Source organism: Euwallacea similis, chromosome 1, assembly GCF_039881205.1.
Source record: "Euwallacea similis isolate ESF13 chromosome 1, ESF131.1, whole genome shotgun sequence".
NCBI lineage: Eukaryota > Metazoa > Arthropoda > Insecta > Coleoptera > Curculionidae > Euwallacea > Euwallacea similis.
The window spans coordinates 6998741-7019874 of NC_089609.1; the positions used below are offsets into that span (position 1 = coordinate 6998741).

The following is a 21134-nucleotide window of genomic DNA, read 5'->3' on the forward strand; positions in this document are numbered from 1 at the left end:
AGCCTGAGCGGTAACAAAGGGCCCAGATACAATGTCGAAAATGAAAGGATACCGTAAAGTTAGCTGCGAATAATGGGCGCAGGTGTGTGAAGAATAAGCAGAAGGTAATCAGTTTTCGAAATTGTGTCCCTTAAGACTAAAAGTTTTCTACCTGGGATGTCGCGATGGGACATACGTGAACGCAAGGCCATTTGTTTACCTTAAAAAAAAAAAATGCATGGACTAAATATTTGTTCGGCGACCATAGGAAAATATTTTTACAATTTAAATCACTTGAAATTTGAATATGTTCTGACAAAGAGAGCGTTGGTGGCCAAACAACGTGTTAAAGGTGCATACACACGCAGGCATGACCAGCAGAGGACGAAGAAAGAGACGTCGTCTTAAAAAAAAAAAAAATAATTAAAATTCAAATTTAAACATGACACTCATGGTGGCACACATTTTCGAGAGCATTGGTGTTAATTTCTATTGTGAAATGCCTGGCTGTGAGTAAAACATTTTATTTAAATAAAATATTATCATTGTTGTGCAAATAGAACATCGTGAACCGGTATACTTTTTGTTCAAGCCAATTCAATTAAGCCTGTTTCGAAATATCGATATTTTGAAATGTTCTACAGTCATAATTATAATTCATCAGGCGATTGGTATTTCGTCTGGGATCGATCAGGCATCGCTTTAGGGTTCAAATGCACGCAATAGATTCGTTAACAATTACTTTCTTCGACTGCGGTACTATTGATATGGCTTGTGGACTATTAAGACCCATGGAGAAGAACGAAACCTCTACCCAGATCATGAAACCTCCCTCTTAAACCTAAAATTATGCCAGAAATAACTTAGGTCGTTACACCTCTTCAGTTTAATTTGAGGGGACACTATTTCAACCAATGCCTCGTTAAAAGCGGAAACTCCAACCAAAGCTTACAAACTACTGTATAATTTAATAATATATCATAAATATACAGGGTGTCCTCGAATTGCGTGGCCAAAATGATACCGCAGATTATTTAAGTAAAAATAAGTCGATTTAACTAAATTTGCCCCAGTCCAAAAGTTGATAATCACGGAGTTACAGGGTGTTAAAGTTGAAAAAATAAATCGCATTTTCTTTAATATCTTTCGATTCCTTTGAGCTAATTTCACGAAATTTCGTATCTGAGGGTGTCTTAGAATGCCAAATTCAAATTTATTAACCATTTAGTTGTATTTTCTAGAGGGCACCACAAGCGACCTTTAGGACACATTTAAACCTCTGTAACTTTTTTGTGCCATAGTGTATGTCATTTTGGCATTGAAAAATCTTTTTTCCTACCTTTTATACTTAGAAAAGGTATACTTTATTGAAGTCGCTAGAAGCAACGGTTTCTGAGAAAAACGCATAATTCTAATGCGCCGCACATCTGCGTTGTCACTTTTAAGTAAATATCTTAGTTGACTATGTTTTTTAATTGACATTTTGACACTTGAATTTATTCAAAAATAAAAAATATATATAAAATGGTGAACATTTTGAACATTTACTGTGATAGCAAATTAAATGAAAAAAAATGAAATCAAAAACTTACATAAGTTAATTTAATTAATTAGTTAATTTTATTTCTCTTTGTTGTTGTTTCTTTGTTAAATATTATTTATATTTTATCTTTAGTAATAATTGTTTTTAAAAAACTTGAACACTTTTTTTTTAACGGGAAATAATTTTAAGTTAATTTACATGCATCATCAGCTTTACATGCGTTTTTCTCAGAAACCGTTGCTTCTAGCGACTTCAATAAAGTATACCTTTTCTAAGTATAAAAGGTAGGAAAAAAGATTTTTCAATGCCAAAATGACATACACTATGGCACAAAAAAGTTACAGAGGTTTAAATGTGTCCTAAAGGTCGCTTGTGGTGCCCTCTAGAAAATACAACTAAATGGTTAATAAATTTGAATTTGGCATTCTAAGACACCCTCAGATACGAAATTTCGTGAAATTAGCTCAAAGGAATCGAAAGATATTAAAGAAAATGCGATTTATTTTTTCAACTTTAACACCCTGTAACTCCGTGATTATCAACTTTTGGACTGGGGCAAATTTAGTTAAATCGACTTATTTTTACTTAAATAATCTGCGGTATCATTTTGGCCACGCAATTCGAGGACACCCTGTATATTTATAATATATTTATAATGTATATTTATAATTATAAATAATACATGTCATAATAAATATATGTTATGACATATTGCCAAGTTGCCAATTTAAACAGCAAAAATCTGATAAGTAAAGGCACACTCTGGTCCTTCATACTTCATAATTTACGAGCCTATAAGGTTTGCTCTAGATTTAATCACATATGTAGATACTTGCCTTACGTTGTTGCCAAGTCATGTTGTAAACATAACAAGTTCCAATGTAGTTTTTTGCTGTTTGGGCCCCATGCAACCCGAAAACAATAAAATACCGCAACTACAGTCCCGTTAGCATTTCTCCAAGACCATTAATTATCTAAAATACAGAACCAACCTTAATAAGTGTCCTCCTTATTAAAAATGAACATTTTATCATTATCTACTAGAACAATTACAGCCAGAATAATTGAGGGCCTAAATAAAATTCCCTCGGCTATAATTTGATGTTACTAACTGTCATTAATCGTAAATAGGTAAATACCCCATCAGGTTTCAATGACATCATACCGCATTTGGTTCTCATGGTTCGAGAGTTAAACGCCCAATTAAAATTCCGCAAACAATCGAATGGTTTAATTAATAATCAAAATCAGCTGTCACATTATCCCCTGATGAACATCAACAATATACGTGTGAAAAATCAATATTCCTCGTGCGCACCTCTACAATGAATATTTAAAAATCAATAGGGACAAAACCTGGTCGGCGAGGGGGCCATCTAAATGACCAAAAGCGCTCGGCATGAATTTTAATCGTGTGACTTATGCTTGACTTTCTTGCAGGTTGCGAACGCAGCTGCAAATCAGAAGAGAGCGCGAACGCGTATTACTGATGAGCAATTGAAAATACTGCGTGCGCATTTCGACATTAATAATTCACCATCAGAGGACCAGATCCACGACATGGCCAACCAGAGTGGCTTACCTCCTAAGGTGATCAAGCATTGGTTCCGCAACACTTTATTCAAGGAAAGACAAAGAAACAAAGATAGTCCTTACAACTTCAACAACCCGCCGTCCACTACTTTGAACTTGGAGGAGTACGAAAAGACCGGGGAAGCCAAAGTTTTGCCACTGAACAGTTCCTCGGGCAGCAGTAGTGATGAAATTAACAAGAGCAAAGATTCTGCCAGTTCTCCTGCAGCAGAAGTAAAAAAAGAAATTAAAGAAGAGCCCGTTGAAGAGCATAAAATGGAGGTCATGGAGGATAAACCTCCAAACTACTTCAACTTGCCTCCAAACTTGCAGCCCCCCCAAAGCCCCGCCACTTCAATTGCTTCCACTGAGAGTATCAATGTTTCGTCACAACCTACCACTCCAAATAGCTTGAACCTTACTTCGATAATCGCATCACAGCTTGGGGAAGGATCTCTCTCCACCAGCACTCCTACCTTAAACATGGGACATCATACCTCAATGCTACCACCGCCAAAGATCAGCCAGCAGAATTTTCCGAACCCCAATAGCCTTCAAGGAATGCTTCCACTGACTCCAAACAGATGCTTGAGCCCCAGTAGAGAATACAGCAGCCCAGGTTCTTCTACTGGCAAAAGGGCAAATAGAACCAGGTTCACCGATTACCAGATCAAAGTGTTGCAAGAGTTCTTTGAAAACAATGCATATCCTAAAGATGACGACTTGGAATATTTGTCAAAACTTCTGAATTTGAGCCCTAGGGTTATTGTAGTGTGGTTCCAGAATGCTAGACAGAAAGCCAGAAAGGTATACGAGAACCAGCCTGCAGCAGAACCAGCTCCGGGTATTGATGAGAGCGGAGCTAATAGATTTCAAAGAACACCAGGTTTGAACTATCAATGTAAAAAATGTTTGTTGGTGTTTCAAAGATATTATGAGTTAATCCGACATCAAAAGACTCATTGTTTCAAAGAAGAGGATGCCAAGCGTAGTGCTCAGGCTCAGGCAGCAGCCGCACAGATCGCTGCGGTGCTTAGCTCTGAAGATTCTAACTCTAGCACCACCGTAGAACCCAATCAACAACAATCGCAGCAGCCTTCCCAAAATCTTTCAAGCCCAAGCCAACCCAATGCTTCGACAACCCCCACGCCAAGCCAAGGAAATTTTCCAAGCTCGTCACCAACTCCCTCGGATGGTAAAGAGGGGACCTTCCAATGCGATAAGTGCAACCTAGTTTTTCCAAGATTCGAGCTCTGGAGGGAGCACCAGCTTGTGCATCTGATGAATCCGAACCTGTTTCCATCGTACCCACCAGACAGCCCTTTCGGAATCCTTCAACAGCACGCCCAATTGCAGCAGCAACTAGCAGAAGCCAAGCCACCAACTCAAAACCATCCTCTGCTGAATATGCTGAATAACGTGGCAGGGCAGAAGAGAAAGATTGAGGAGTTTGGTGACGTAGAAAGCGACGCCTCGGATCAACCAAAAGACAAACGCCTCAGAACTACAATTCTACCTGAACAGTTGGATTATCTATACCAGAAGTATCAGATCGAAAGTAATCCTTCAAGGAAGATGTTGGAAAATATTGCCCGGGAGGTGGGTTTGAAGAAGAGGGTAGTACAGGTTTGGTTTCAAAATACTAGAGCCAGAGAGAGGAAGGGTCAGTTCAGGGCGCACGCCCAAGTTATTAATAAGAGATGCCCCTTTTGTCCCGCTTTATTCAAAGTGAAAAGTGCTCTAGAGTCACATTTGACCACTAAACATGCAGATCAATGCGCCCGTGGAGAAATTAACATCGATGCTCTACCAGATGAAGAAGTCAGCTTGGAAAGTGCTCCTAGTTTGTCCGGAGGTAGTGACAAGTTACAGCAACAACAGCAACAATTGGCGCCCCCGCTTTTCCCAGCCCTTCACCCAGATATGGAGAGCTCCATTAAGAAATATTATGAGGAGAGTATGAAGAGGTATATTAGCGAACTGCAGCAACATGCCACCGCTTCCTCCAATGGCGACAAGAGTGAGATCAAAACCGAGAAGCCTGAGGGAGGGGAGATTCCTTTAGATTTGTCCAAGCCTGTAGACCTGTCCAGGCCAATGAAAGTGTCAATGGAGCATGGGCTCTGCGATACAGGCCCATTAACCGACCTCAGTGAGCGATCAATGTGTGATGAGCGTAGCGATTCAATGTCCGAAACCACAGAATACATCGATGACGAGAGCAACCCCACTTCGCCTGCAAGCAGCACTCAAAGCAACACTCACAGACAAGTGAATTCTGGCGGCTCCAAGAGATACCGCACTCAGATGAGCTCTACGCAAGTCAAGATCATGAAGACACTCTTTAGTGACTATAAAACGCCCACTATGGCAGAATGTGAAGGCTTGGGCAGAGAAATCGGCCTTCCCAAGAGGGTTATCCAAGTGTGGTTCCAGAACGCTAGGGCTAAAGAGAAGAAAAGCAAGATAGCGCTTCATAAAGTTCTGGGTCAGTCCGAAGGAGACACCCCGGCACTGCCTGACGACTGCAAGTACTGTAACTTCAAGTACTCGCACAAGTACTCGATTCAAGACCATATCTTCACGAAAGCGCACATTGCTAACGTACGCATGTACCTGGAAAGTCAAGGGGGGAAAGAAAGCCAGGACGAATTTCAAGTGCCGCAGCTTCCTGGGGGATCTGGGGCTGATTCCACTGGCAGCGCTCAGCAACAGCAGGGCCAGTTGAACAACAACACTCATCTGCAGCTGCTGCAGATGTCAGGGATGCAGAGCAAAACCGCAGAACAGGACGAAAGTGCCGAAAGCTTGTTCCAGCAGCTCTATGCCTTGGGGAACGGCTCCAACAACTTTGGGGTGCAGAGCCCGTACGTTCACCATGCTATGTTTGGAGCAAACGGTGAGTGCTTTTTTATTATAGTTAGAGTAGTTTAATGGGTTTAGGCCTTCGGGGAGTGGCCGTTTGAGGTATTACCAGTTTATTATCATATGAACGGTTACCAACAGAGATATTGTTGCCTCTGGTTGTTGCTGTGTTAGGGCGACGTACTTAACAGGTTCGGAATAGCTACAAGCTTGGTCAGTGCCGCTTTAAGCTGCACTTACTGCCGATGTTTTCTTAGTATACAGGGTGTCCCATATTTAACAGCATGCGACTGAACAACCAATGCTTGTTCTCAAAGTTAAAATATATCTAGTGTACCTAAAAGTATATTAATCGAAATACAGAGTGGAGTTTTTTTTTTAATATTTTTTTATAATTCGACGAAAAAATTCTGATCATCTCTTATTTTTTTATTTTAAAATGACGTCTTAACTCAATTTTTTTTAATTGAGTTTTGTTCTGTTAATTTCGGGGCACCCTATAGTGAATTAATATTAAAGAATTAATAGGAGAAGAAAATATGTTTGAAAGCGCTCATTGCCCGGGTTTAAAAGAACGGAATGGAAATTTTTTGAAATTTTTGATCAATCATATCTTAAAAGACTTTTGGCGGCACCACACCGAATCTTTAATTGGTATTGCCAAACCAGGAATGTTTAATTAAAACTCCTAGTCAACGTCACATTTTAAAAAAATTTGGCGTTTCCACTGGAAGTTTTTAATGCGTTCCAAATTCTCGACTGAAATAAAAAAGCTACCCTTGAGTGAATCTCAGGTCACAAGATTTTAAGATTTTGGCATCGCTACTGGTGCTTTTTCACTTTTTCAAGGCAGAACAATATTTTTTCCTAGTAGGTACTGTAAATGCTCTATACTATTTTTTATTGGCGTTTTCTCAATAATTAGTGTAGCGCTTTTGCTGCTCCTAATTGACGAGTTGCTGTTTTAATTTTTAACTAATCGCCTTTTGACTTTTTTCGGGTCAAAATTAGAGAATTTTTCACATGAATCAATATTTTTTCTTAATGCCTTTAAAAATAGTTTACAGCTGCACTCTGCATTGGTGTAGCAAATTTGAATTACAACCTTCAGAAAATTACATCTTCTTTTTAACCAATCGCTTCTAGAGAAATTTTTGAAGAAAGGTCTCTAGTGTTCCCCAAATACTGTCCGAAATTCCTTTCTTTCTGGCTCTCACTTCAATAAACTACAAAATCTCCCTTTCAACCAACCATATTTTGATGTTTGGCACTGCCACCCGAGCGCCACAATTTTCTTGTAAATACTCTTAGAAATCCCCTGTTTTTGACGAATTCTTCATCGGCCCAGTAATTTGTGAACTCGAAGTAGCATCGGTTATATTGTTGCGCCGAAGACCGTTTTTAGATTTATAAACGAGTGAAAATTAGACAATAGCCCGGGTTCCGAGAATGGTACCGAAATATCAGGGCTTTTTGTCAAAACCATGCAAACAAAACAGCTGTTTACATTATCGGCTGATTGATATCCTAAAACCAGGTAGAAAAATTATTCTCAAAAGAAGGACTGCAATGTGTATTTGCGACCTTACACCTGGGTCGGATTAGCCCTTTGAACAATAGAGAACCTAGGGACCCGCTCTATTTTTTCATTAATAAAGCCCATTGTGGCACTTTGGGGTCCATTTTTCGAAATTAGCGACATGATTTTCGACGTTTTGAGGCGATCAGCCTCAATGAGAGCAAGGGAGAGGACGAGAAAAAACAACAATGACCGTCACGAAATGTAATTTTAATAACGCAGGACATGCATATGAGCGTAGCCCATTGTGTTTTATGTTAATTGCAAAAAAGTTATTTATTGCCTCGGCGGATCGGCAGTAAAATACTGCTGCCAATAATAAAAGACGCGATCCATAACTAATATAACTGCCACAGAGAGTTTTGCCGTGAGCATCTTTAACGTATCGTTAAAAACTCACTTACAGCATTTGTGTAATTTCGTTTTATGGCGTAAAAAGCCCCGGAACGAGAACTCCCTAGCTATGGGTAAAAATATTCGTAATTGTGGCACCAGTGAGATCGTTTTTTTACCCCACAGTAGGGATTTATATACGGGGTGATATAAAGGAACCCCGCGGTTATTCGAGTGGCTGTATCTCGTTAAGCGACTGAGTCATGTCCGGACAATTTACATGAAAATGTCTTCTTATTGATTTTATTTTTATTAATGGATGTCTTGTACTTTTGTTTTAATTTTAATAAGAGGGCATTGTTATGGGTACACTGTAGATATGAAGGGTTATTTGAAGACACGTATACACTGTTTCCAAGGTAAGAATTGCAAATTGTACTTTTAAGGCTCCAACAGAGGAACTCAGGATCCGTATAAGATCTATATCTGTCGGTCAAAGCGAAAACGAAGCACGAAAGAAATTTCAAAAACAAGAAAATGCGCAATTTTTACCGCTTTTCAAAATTTAAGCGCTGATGTCTTGGGAACTCTTAACAGCAACTGCATTAAAGCTGTCCATACGTCGTTTTCAACGAATTTAGACTTTTAGATTGCCATCTGCCATCGTAGCAAACTTCTCATAAACTTTCTTTGAAACAAGCACAATTAGCAACGGCCTGTCTGCCAATGGCAGAATTAGAAAAATGTGGAAATATTTTCTTCTGTACCTGTATAGTATGTTAATTTTCATCTGTACGGTGAGTAACAATCAAATTATTTACGAAAATCGTAATATTTAATCGGATTTCTGGAATATCTGAGAAAGTTGCAAGTGTTGTAAAAATGTCGAGTTTCATTGATCTCCAAATAGAGCTATTTTTTTAAAATTGACTAAGCTCGTATTCCTAACCGTTTCCGAGATCCCCATACTGGACATTCTTACCTAGGAACACACTGTATAAAGTAATTTTTCCCCACTTAATATTGTATATGCTATTACAACTTATTAAAAATCTCAGCTCGCCATGGAACGTTATGTAGATGTTTTTCCCCTTCCCTCCTTTCCCATAAAAGATAGTGGCAATGGTCAAATTTGACAAATGAATATGGTCAGAAATTTAGGAAATGTCAAAATAGTACTAGGAATTTGCTGAAATTCTAACCACAGTGTGGATTGAGCGACTGATACAGGGGAAAAATATTTGCATACCATTGCAAGCCGGGAATTTTAATAAGTTGAAATAACTTATAGCCAGTGTGTGAGATAGAAAATTATAACAGAAAGCTTATTTCCGCTGTCTATAATTTTTAATCCTCACTACTCTAATGTGTGATACTCACTAGAAATACGTGAGTACTTTGTAGTCATATTGTATTTAGTCTCGAAGAAAAATAGGCAATCTGGTCTGCACGTCCGATTCAATAAATCCGCCTTAATAGATCCAAACTACTCGGGCTTTAAGAAAACACAAATCAAGAAAACGATAAAAACGAGCAAAAATCACGATTTACGCGCGTCACGGAGCCCCGAAGAAGGACGGCTACATGCGGCGGGTGGTGGGTGAGAAAGAGAGACAACGCTCGCGCGAAATGGGGCGTGGCCCCCGGAGATTCATTCTACTTTTGCAATAAGACAAACGAGCATCGGGTTCGTATAGCTACCGCATTACGCCGTGCTATTGGCCGACGATCGTCGATTATAAAAGTTGTACTCTTTAGCTCTGTGCAATGTTTTTGCCACCGGATTTTATGTCCGTTGACTTTTTGTCGGACGATTGCTGAGTACGGGAATTTCATTTCGAAGTTCGTCTTGTTTTCAATCAGTCGCAAGTGCGTCTTAAAAAAAAAAACATTTTTGTCTTCATTTATTCGCCGTCACTGTTTCACAGCCATCCCTCCCTCCCTCCTCGGTAAACCATTTTTCTCCTCGGGAATTTCTTATATACATCCTTATCGCGCTCAGGTAATTTATCATTCCAAAACGTCATAATTAACTGCCCCTCCAAAAATAGAGGGCGCCCCGTTCGTTTATTATTCATTGGATACCGAAACGAAGGCCCGGAAATTTTCCAGGCTGTGAGATTGTTTTCCCTTTTTTAACAGCTTTTTGGGGATTCCATACGCGTTCCTAGCAATTTTGAGTAGATCTTATGAAATCAAGTAAACTTCCACCGAATAAAAGCTTCAACAAGATCTACAAAAATTTGCGTATCTACGATACTAACTGCATAGTTAAAAAAAAATCTGGAATTTCAACACAAACATTTTTTCCTAGGATTTAAATAAAAATTGAGCACTAATGCTGAGCTTAGTAATCGATAGTTCAAAACTACGCTCTAACATTTTAAAACTCCACTTTATTAATATTTAATATGTATGGTTTGTTTATTGGAAGGAAACACATTAATCGGCAAGGGATGATTTACAACATTGTCGATTAATTTGCTAATCGATATCGGTCTTAAAACGTTGTCCGAATTGTACAAGTTGAAGCTTAATCGATTTTACAACAAGAAATATGAAATTAGGTGTTTGAATTAGGGATGAACAGTTACACTTACGATTCAGTTGAAATTCTCTTCGATAATATTTATTAATGTATCATAGAGTGTCCCATTAAAACATAAATCGAAGTAGATCGAAAGTGATTATACGGATTCGATAAAATACCAAAGATAAAAAAAAATTAAAATTGATCAAAGGGTTCGAATATTCTGAAATGAATAGTCAATAGCGTAATGCAAAAAAGTGCAAGGGGTTTAAAAGGATCCTAAGAAAGACATCCCTACAAATTTTGACCCAAAAAAATTAGCTATATATTTAAAATTTTAGTTCAATATTCCAAAAACTCTGGAAACTATAGAGAAAAAAAAGAAAAAAATTAAAGTTGTAACACCCTGTATCTAGGAAACAATGCGTTTGCGGGTCTGAGGGTCTGATTTACTTTTTTTCATAATTGACCTAAAGCACACGCCCTGTATAGATTTTGTGTGGCTGTTTAACCAAGTTCACATAAATTCCCCTTTTCTCTCCATTACACATAAAATGCGGCAAGTTGTGTCTGTATTCGAGGGCTAATCTTAATAACCCACGGAAAAAAGCATAATTCGACAATCTTCTCCAAAGAAAACGGCTCTTAATAACCCTCGAACGCCACAAAGCAATCGAAAACTCCTATTTATCCCCGAAACAGCCAATTTCCGCCCTTCTATACCCAAAGAAATGAGAAATATGAATTAATATTTTATCCCCCCATTGTATTTGCCCATATTATGAATTGGTAATGCGCCGAAGTCCTGTATATGCTACGTGTTTTCCTTATTTTCCCTCATATTCTTCGTTTTTTTCTCTCCCTTTCGTCAATTATTAAAGATGCACACGTCTTGTCGAGAGCACCCCGTATGTTCTAGTTTTGTTTTGGGGTGAATTAATCTCATGGGCGTGCGGAAAATAAATCTGTTTCAAATATCTGAAGCAGAGTTGTGGCTGTTTTCACACTGGCAGTATTAAAATGGATAAATGTTTTAATTAGAACTGCTAGAGATGAGCCATATTATAGATTTTATTTTCCTCAAATGTGATATTGAAAGTGGCATATTGACAGAAATATCTGCTACTCAAAAGTAGTGTAGTGATGCATACGAAACAGTACAACTATAGTAAGTGGACAAATTTTTTACTAAACTTTTTGTTTTGTGTATTTGTCCATTTTTGTTTTGTTGTTTGTCCCGTTTGTAGCGTTGCGTTTGTCTTAGTTATTTCGTTTATTGTTTTATTTACTTATTTTCATTTATTTTTTTAATTTCTGTTTTTTACGTTTTGTGTCGTTTTATTTTCAGGTTAGCCTCAGCCTGCACGTGGCAACACCCAAAAAGAGACTGCTTTTTTGTTTACCTATATTATTTTCCGCATTTTGTTGGCCTTGGTGAGTTTCTCTTCGTCCACGTCTTCCACACTCTTCTAAGTATTATGTTTTATAATCTGAATAGATAAATAGAAGATTGAACTTCCTTTGCCTTTATTATAGGGAGTGTCTATATGTGGCCAACCACAGTTCTATTCGATAACCTCGCAATCTTCTTCTTGTAAATAAAATTGTATATGTGTACTTTTTCCCTTTTTTTGCCCAGAACCTGTGCGTTTGCCTGCGTTGAATACGATGACAATCTCAAAATGTAATTGAAACAAAAAATGTGATATTTACCTATACATATGCTATACTTTAGCTCCCAGTGAAATAGTGAAGCTTTACATCTCCTGAAGCTTTGTAACGCCTTGTAATTATTTAATTAGTTTAATAAATTTGTATGTTAAGTTCCTAATAGATCTGTAAGAAACGTGGCCTTTACTATTAGTGTATACACAGTGTCTGAAAAATTAGTTGTGTATAGTGATAAATTATTATTTTCTTGTAATAAATCGATTTTTATTACTTTACTTTTTTTTGTTTTTTTTTTGTATTATAAAAACTATAAGTAAGTTTTTTGATACGCCACAGTTTGTCCTAAACGATGCACCAGTCTTCGTAATTTCAAAGAGAATAAAGCTCAGAAGCTCATGAAGAAGTAAATCATCTGCTAGTTCTCGAGGATTGCTTTTCAGTATTTTCGTAAAGTAAATGCATAATTCAATTATATCTGAAACTGAAGGTTTCTCTTGAGAAACCTGAAATTTTTCGATCTTGCTGTAAAACCGTCTATAAGGTATATGAAATATAATGGATTATTTAATGCCATGCATATATATTACGTCATCGTGATTAAAGATAATTAGTCCGTCAATGGCAATTTTTTTAAGATATTTCAAATTTTGCCACTCTCTTAAAAATATTTATCAAAATTTGAAAGGTTTTTGTTCTGAGCACTTACGGTTCAGAGGCTTTACCGCATATCTGTCAAATCAAAACGACATTTGTCAGTGTCAAAAAATTTTATGGGTTTTTGACAATGACATGCGTGCATGAAACTTTTTACAGCACGTGTGTATGTAAAGATTTTACCGAACGCTAATATTTAATTGAATTTATAGGGTATAAAGACTAAAATTTTTAGCAAATGGTGATAAATTTTTTCTTCACTAATTGGGAAAATTAATACTTTACTTACGGTTTTGAGAAATGTCATTTTCAATATCAAAATTAGAAAATATGATTTTCTGGCATTTTTAAAATAAGATTCTAGAAGTTCAGTTAACGGTAAAAATGATCATTTTGCTCATATTTTGGACTGAAAATGAAATGAAACCGTATAAAAATATTTAAAATAAAATGAATCGCGTCAATTCGATCGTACTGTATAGTCGGTTCGGTAGATTCTAGTACGTAACCTGAATTAACCCTTTATTAAAATTCTCGGGTGAAAAAGTGAAAATCCACAATTACTTCGACCTTAAATATCTCAAAGATAATGCAATAGTCATAAGAAAAGTCTGAGAACATTAAGGCCTATTACATAATTGTAGCTGTGCGTTTTATTAAGTTGGACACTCTGGAGACCGGTTTCGTTTCGACCCCATTAGGCCTCGTCAGTTCAGTTCATCTTGAATCAGTAAAGCAGTGGCTGCGCAGACATATATATATATGTATATCAGCAATATCAACGGTAAATGTGTTGGATCTGCAGGAAAATGTATAACTAACGCCATCTGCCGTATATAGATATTTTACTGAAGATACGAAATATTACACTAAATTTTACAATGTATGAATCGCTTTACAATCTTCAGGATGATAATATTCCTGAAGTGTTTTTCCACTTTATGTGGTTTCTAGGTGTATTCTCGATATTTCGTTTCGAAAAAATTTAACTCTTTGATCAATTTAAAAGAGAAACAAGTTTCTAAATTGAAAAAATAGGATTTCAAATTGCAGGAAATAATCAGTTAAAGTCTGCCTGACTGAAGAAAACTGAAAGGTGCCTGACCTCAGAAAAATGATGACCCTGTAGATTCTTAGCATGATTTGGAAATCCTGATTATATACCCGCGAAAGCAGCGCATACGTTCCAATTTCACGTCTGTATGAGTTACAACTAGAAAATAAAAAATCTTTAAAGTTTAGTACCCGTATTTGGATAACAAAGCTTTAAATCATTTAATTTTCGACTTCTATTGCACATACTATTAAATTTTCCTGGTTAAATATGAGTCATCTTTTATATAAGTATCCAAAAATATTTCCCTAATTTCTCGAGCGGATTGTTTATTCACTTATAAATCTCTGCGACACGTCCCCGTCGTCCACGGGGAAGACTTCTCTCGTCAAGTCTAGCATGTTCGCACAGTGTCGTCTCATAGAGGGTTTATGCTCCTTCTAAGATATATTTAAATTTCGTAGGTATATTGATATTTTGAAATTATATCACGTTTATTCGAATTGTTATAACATCACGTAGAGATGAGTTGGTACTATAAACCGATAACTCTTCTACCTAAAATGATCGATTTCGTAATATAGTTTAGATATAATAATCTTCAAATAATAGTAACTGAGTATGTGTCAAATAGGGGGAGGGAAATGGGCAGTATTAGCGAGTTCAGAATGCTCAGAAATTCGATATTCAACCTGCTTATGCATCTCCTTATCTCGAAATCATATTTAATATTAATAATCCTCATTTAAACCCAGACTGCGTCTCATGCCTGGCCCCCGAAATTATACGCAACTAATTGCCAAAAATTTGTATGTCGTTACCGTCATGTCCTCCTTATCTCTTTGCTTATATCTCTACATTCCGTGGGACTTTTTTGATGATTACCAGACTCGAATTTTAATATCGACCATTTGCCCCTTTCTAAGACACATAAACGCCAATGCTCAGGGGCCCTCAAATAAACTTGGCCCCAAATCGCAGGCACGCGAAGAACGCCACAACCGGACCATCTCTCGGATGCCATAACGAAATTATGACCAGTTATATGACTGGCTTCATCATATATGACGCAATTTGGGCTTGTTAGCGGCCCAACTAAGTCGAAGAAATGCTTTATGACAATATGGGGATGAATTTTTTCACGCCTTGCAAAGCATATTATTGCCCTTGTTAGATCCGTTAAGTCGAGCTATCAAAAAATGAATCGATTTCTTGAGAGAACATCTTCAATGTGCATTTGGCTTAAAAGGCCTTATTTTTGAAATTTTAAAGCCCGCATCATCGGAAGAGACCGATTTTGAATAATGTAAATCCATTGTGAACCGCTAGCTGGATATCGGCCTAACAATCTATTAATGTTAAGTCGGGTGCACGCGGAGGCCTAAGCAGGACAGGCCGAAACGTATTGACGCTTTTAAGACCTGGATCGGAAATTGCCAAAAACGAAACAAAAGACAATCTCCATTCAATCATGCGGGACCGGTCGATGTTCGACTGTCATCCATCAAGCGGCAAATTTATGGGCCATCAAGAATTCTGTATTCGCGGGTCTTCGCGATCTGGGACTGGTCCCATGATGGGGACAATTTCGGGTAAAAATGTTAAATAAGGTCTGTGCGGGTTTGATAATGAGGACCGCGTTTACTAAGCTTATGTTTATCCGACTGTTCTCCTGGCTTTTGTTTTGTTTTTATGAATGTTTTTCATGTGCCTGTTTTTATTCAAACACATAAGAAAGTACTCTATTTCGCCGATTTATTTCGTCTTCAAGGGAAGATCAGTGTCTGAAATATCTGCCAAACCTTCAATTTTTCTTCAGTTTTGGTATTGGTTTGTTGAACCTTAATCAAAGAATCTGTAAAGATACACAGTTATAATTCACGTTTCAATGGAATCTAGAAACTCCCTCAACTATCATTTAATATTAACAGTTTTCGAAGTATCTTGATGTAAATTTCTAGTCATTCGTTGGTTTTTAGGGGCAGATATTTGAATTTTGAAATCTCGGTATGTCGCTCTATGAAGCGCAGAGATAATACGCTTTGTACATGGTGTCTTAAATTCGAGGTCCATCATCATCATCTCGGGATACCTACGGGAACCGTGAAAGCTACAATCTCGTTTAACTAAGGGCAAAGTTCAATATTTGGGATTAGGGGAAATTAATAACTAGGAGACTTCTGGATAACTGATAAAATATTAAAGACGACGGGATCATTCAACTAAAATCTTTCAACGTGGCGGTGCTTTCGGTTAGATCGGAAATAGATAGCTTTAGGTAGAGTAAATTTTCGTCCTAAGAAAAATTTATGTGAGATAGATAGATATCTTTACTCTGAACTGAGATATACGATGTTTTTTTAATTTTCGGTCATTTTAAAAATTGCCCTTTTCAATTTCATAGGAGAGACATATATCGCGCACAGACGTTGTCTCGTTTTTGGAAAACTTGCCTCTAGGTATTCCTAGAGATATATACGATTTGCATGACGCTTACCACTCCCACCGTGCTCGGATTACAACCAATCTTTTAAATGAGGCCCCTGAACAAAACTGGATTGGTACGAAGGGCTCCATAACTTGGCCTGCTAGATTTTATGATCTAACTCCCCCAGATTTCTTTTTAATCTAATAAATAGCTGTAACTCTGAGAGTAGAAGAAGCTTGCTATATGTTCAACAGGGAAGTTTTCAGTTTGAACATCTGCTATTGATATGCAGTTTTCGGCATTAAAGATTTCTCAAAAATCGGGCTTCTAACATCTAAATTTGTTTTTCTCTATCTAGTCGCTAAATGGGGTTTTCTTGTCAAAACAATCCAAATCCGATCAATAAAAAGTCTTTCAACAGTCCCGGAATGGTTAAATATTTCGAGAACGGATCCAGCAAACATTACGAAATTTTTGTATAAGGGGATTATTTGTGGTGCATTTTGATCATTCTGTTCACGTGATCAAACATTTTCTTATCATAATCGTAACCATTGCGGAACAAACAACCTCCCTATAGGAAATTTGGTAAACTTCACTGGAGCCGTTCCTGAAATGTTTGTTCCAAAAATTTAGAAAAACACTGTATTCTGCAGACATTTCAGTTCAGTTTAAATCCTTGCTACCGATTATCCTAAAGCAGTACAACAAAGAAATATGTGACAAAATATGTAAGGCATTCTGCTTGAAACGTGGACTTCTCACGCTAGTTCAGGCTGGAGACGATACAGAAATATGTCTTTGATGGCCAATAATTCGAAATTCAGATTGTTTCAATTCCATGGATTTTTTCTACTTTCAGCCCTGAGACTGACGTTTACCGACCTGAGCTACTTCGTATTAAATTAATCTGCTCAGGGGTGTTTAATTCAAAAAGAGCCTTAATAGGGTTTCAAAGTCTCTTTGAATAAGCCGTCAAGAACAGTTCAAAACAACAACAAGGCCGTTGATTGCAAATTCGATAAAGTAACGATGAAGGCGTCTGCGTAGCCCAGCTGCAGCATAACTATCCAGACACTAAAATCCAGACCAATTAAGTGGCTGATAACGGAAGCCCCGCCCGAATCTCGCGTTCCCAATTAAAAGCCGCCAGGAAATGAGGAAAACCGAGGCAAACGATGCCCCTGGATCATTATCCAGGACCGAAATTCCTCCTTCGGACTAATTAGGGACGTTGGCCGGTCCAATCCAGGCGTCGCGACGTCGACTAATTGGAGGATGAAAGGGGCGGCGTCGGCGTCGATTAAAAGCTTGCGCGAAGCAGCGACGGCGGCTCCTGAACCTGGAGGATGTGTCCTCCTCCTCCACCTCAAAGACGTTGCTGCTGCTGCTACTGCTTTGAATCGATATTGAAATTAAAACCGTTCAGGAATTACATATTGTCGTAAACCATCTCTCTGGCCGGACGGCCATCTTGAAAGGTAAAAAGGGGACAATTAGCAATTCTGATTCGCATTTGTTTATTCGAAACGAACAGACAAAAGAATATCGGTGACATATTTAAATATTTAAGTAACGAGACCAGACGTTATTAAAGTGGTTGACGGGAAGATAGAAGTCGAAAACGCAGCCAGGGCCGGGCTACGCGAACAAACAGGACCTTCCTACATGAATGCATGTGTGTGTGTATTATGTCATAATCTGCAATTAGCACTGTGTTATTAATTAGTACTCAAATAAGCTTTAATAAGTTAGGCGCTGATGTGGTAGCCTTTGTTTGTGATGGAATCAGTTGCTTGTTTGCTTTTGCGGATGGTCAACATTGGGTTAGCAAATGGGTTTCATTATCAAACATTATTTGTGTTGAACCGTGTTACTGAATTATTCACTGAAAACCTATAACGCGCAAACAGATCAAATACAATAATCATTCGATTTTATATATATTATAGTGTCTCAGCCAACAATAATAGGCAGGACGGGTTTTCCTCCGCTGCTTTAGAATTGCCCAGAACTTTTGGCTCAAAGTTAACGGAATCAATGTCTCTAAAACTGTCACAAGTTTCAGAAGGGACAATAACGTAGCTAAGTTCATAAACAGGCACTATATTTGAAAGGACTATTAAATCAGGAATAAAATTTTCAAAAAACATATAGGGTGTCACATTTAAAAAAAGTTAAGTTTCTGTTATAACACAAAAACTAAGAATGAGAGATTAAGACGACACAAGTCACTGAATTCTATACATAAAAATTTCATTCACCCCATTCCATGGATAAGGGAAGTAGAAGTAATCGCCGATTCGGATATTTTTTTAGTTTCACCCTATAGCTTGGAAAAAGTTACTTAAGAAAATTACGGCGACTTCATAGGTTTTTAAAAATTATCCAGAGATCTGTAAAAACGGCATCTTCTTTCTGTTGTGTTAACCGAGATATCCCATGACGATAACGGAATCTGGACACAACTGATATCAAGTAAATACATTTAAATTGAGAATATGGGACGAATCGAAAATAATGGAAAGTTTATTTGAAGTAAAAGATCCCTTGAAGTAGTGTCTATTTATTTTAAGTGTGTTCGTTTCTTAAACGTACTATACGAGTAGTCAACATGAGAACTTGGCATTTTCAATTCAATAAAAGAATTACTTGATGCAAGTTGAAGTTTTATTTCAATTCTGCATTTACTTGATAGAAGTGTAAGCAAAGGTACAACGAAGAAATTGAGGAAATATCAATAGTTAATTCAAGAAATTACTATTTACTGTGTACTATGGGCTCAAATTTTGAGAGAGTTTGAAAAAAACGCATTTTTCTCTTTTTTGAGAATGTAAAAAATTTGCCGACAATTTTGTCATTTGGCAGAATTTAAAAATTGAATTGGCGGTTTATTTGGGCACTTTTAAAATTAAAAAAATTTTTAAAAAGCATAGTTGTTTATGCAATAAATTTACGTGTAAATAAGGTTTTCTCAAACGAATTACTTTATGGTCGAGCGAACTTACAAGCTATAAATGGTTGAGTCGAATAAAACCTCATTACGTACGGTTACATACAATATTTTATGCCCCATTGCATGATAATTTGCGCATAACTTGACTTTTAAGTAAAAATTGATATACATACAGCTTCAAAAGACCTTAATCACCTGCTAAAAAAAATTTATATTGGTCAGTCAATATGTAGTTACTGGTCGTCCAGTAGTCACATATGTGACCTGCTGTAGTCAAGTAAAATGTCACTTTATTGTACTTGGACGATAATGAATTAGTTTATGGTCGGCAGACAGTATCATAGAGAGCCCTTTATAATCATATTGAGGACGAAAATTTAAATTTTACATCTGAATTTCTCAATAACCTCACGTGTGGTTATGAACTTAGTGATATTCCGTTGAAAATATTTTTTCCTATTTGCGTGCACGAAACCGCACTTTCCCGCGCGCATTTGCCGCGGCTCCTACGAAACGTATTTTTCCGCGCTTGATAGAAAAATTTTTAAAAATAGAACTTCTTTATTTTTTATTTTTAAGTTTTCTAAATATGGAATAACACAAAGAGAGTTCCACTAACAAAAACTGTTGCGGTCTTCAAGAACACTGTATGCATATTATCCAGACTGTGATGGCCAGCTTCAAGTTTGATTTGTTTTTTTTTTGTGTTTCTATTATGAAATATTTCTTTTCAAAGCTCATCGTGCTTTCTGCCTAAATCCTATCCATTGTTCCACGAAACAAAGATATTTCTTCAACGCGGCATTACCGTCAAACAATCACTAAATCTGAAGGCAGTAGAGACGTAAGCCCCGAATCATACATGTTGTGTTAATCAATCAATAACAGGCCCCGAAGAGTGGCCGCCAGCGAGCTTTGCTTAACTAACCATATGATTTAATCTCCGGTTAAGCGTAAACGGCTTGTCTTAACTGTTTAGCTTCCGAATTAAGAGCACCTTGTATTGAAGCCTTCTGCATCGAACGAATAGTTGACCTTTCGGTTTTTGGGCTAATAAGCACCCATCCCTAGTTTCAAAATTACTTTTCATTAGTGGTTAATGATCAAAGAGCTGCGCGAAAGGAAACAATGAAAGGTACGGTACCCGGTGATTGAATTAAAACTATTGTATTCGGCCCTTGATATTTGAGGTTTATTGTGGAATGCCACAATGGATAATTAACTTTCTGTGTATATGTTTACTGTGTGGAGAACCTGGTTGAAGTTTAAAAGAGCAAATATCAAAGGTACCGCCAGATTCTGCGTTATCAACCGTTAAGGCTTAATTTCATTAGGAGGCAGAGAAGGCCGACCAAAAACGGGCAAACAAACCCCTCTAACCCACCCTCAGGTTATCCCTCTCTTTGTGTGAAATATATCCATGTTTTTCATGCAAAATCCCCCGGTAACGACACATTGTGTTATTCCCATGATTAATGATATAGCTCCGAAAAAAGAAGTATCCACACTTTTGTACTTTCATATTTTTAACGTCGTATTTAATAGCAAAAATCATTACCACCCCTATCGTCTTATTTGCTGTGAACGGGGCGAAATTGTTGCATAAAAAGGGGTAAAATTCGATAACGAAACAATTTACAGTTTAAACCTGTTAAGGCAGGTCGAACGCGGCATTGTGTCCTCGTTCTAACACCCTTAATCCTATTAATTTAAAAAAATAAATTTGACGTACCCTCTTATAGAAAATTGGAAATTTTAAATTTATGATTGCCATTAAAATCTGAGTTTTTGTGGGGTAAATTTGCACCCATTTTTCGGGAGCAATCTCAGTCCGTCCCTGAAGGCCTAATGGCATGTTAATAAAAAGCCAACACCTCATTCACAATGGAAATATGACAATAAACCAACACCCCTGAGTCCGGTCTGAGGTGATCAATTTTCGCCCTTATTCGGTACGATTTTAGGGGATG

The 21134-nt window shown here is 37.4% G+C and overlaps 1 protein-coding gene across 3 annotated transcripts in view; it reads left to right on the forward strand.

Moving 5' to 3' along the window:
• The window catches only part of zfh2 (Zn finger homeodomain 2), a 78678-nt gene that overhangs the window by 33661 nt on the left and 23883 nt on the right, over positions 1–21134 (forward strand). For 2 of the 3 annotated variants that reach the window (XM_066395375.1, XM_066395382.1), the window contains exon 4: positions 2963–5993. In XM_066395375.1, coding sequence (XP_066251472.1) covers positions 2963–5993 — 3031 coding nt within the window. Of the gene's footprint in view, positions 1–2962; positions 5994–11749; positions 12348–21134 lie in introns of those variants that run through there. The other variant, XM_066395390.1, reaches the window with a different exon arrangement.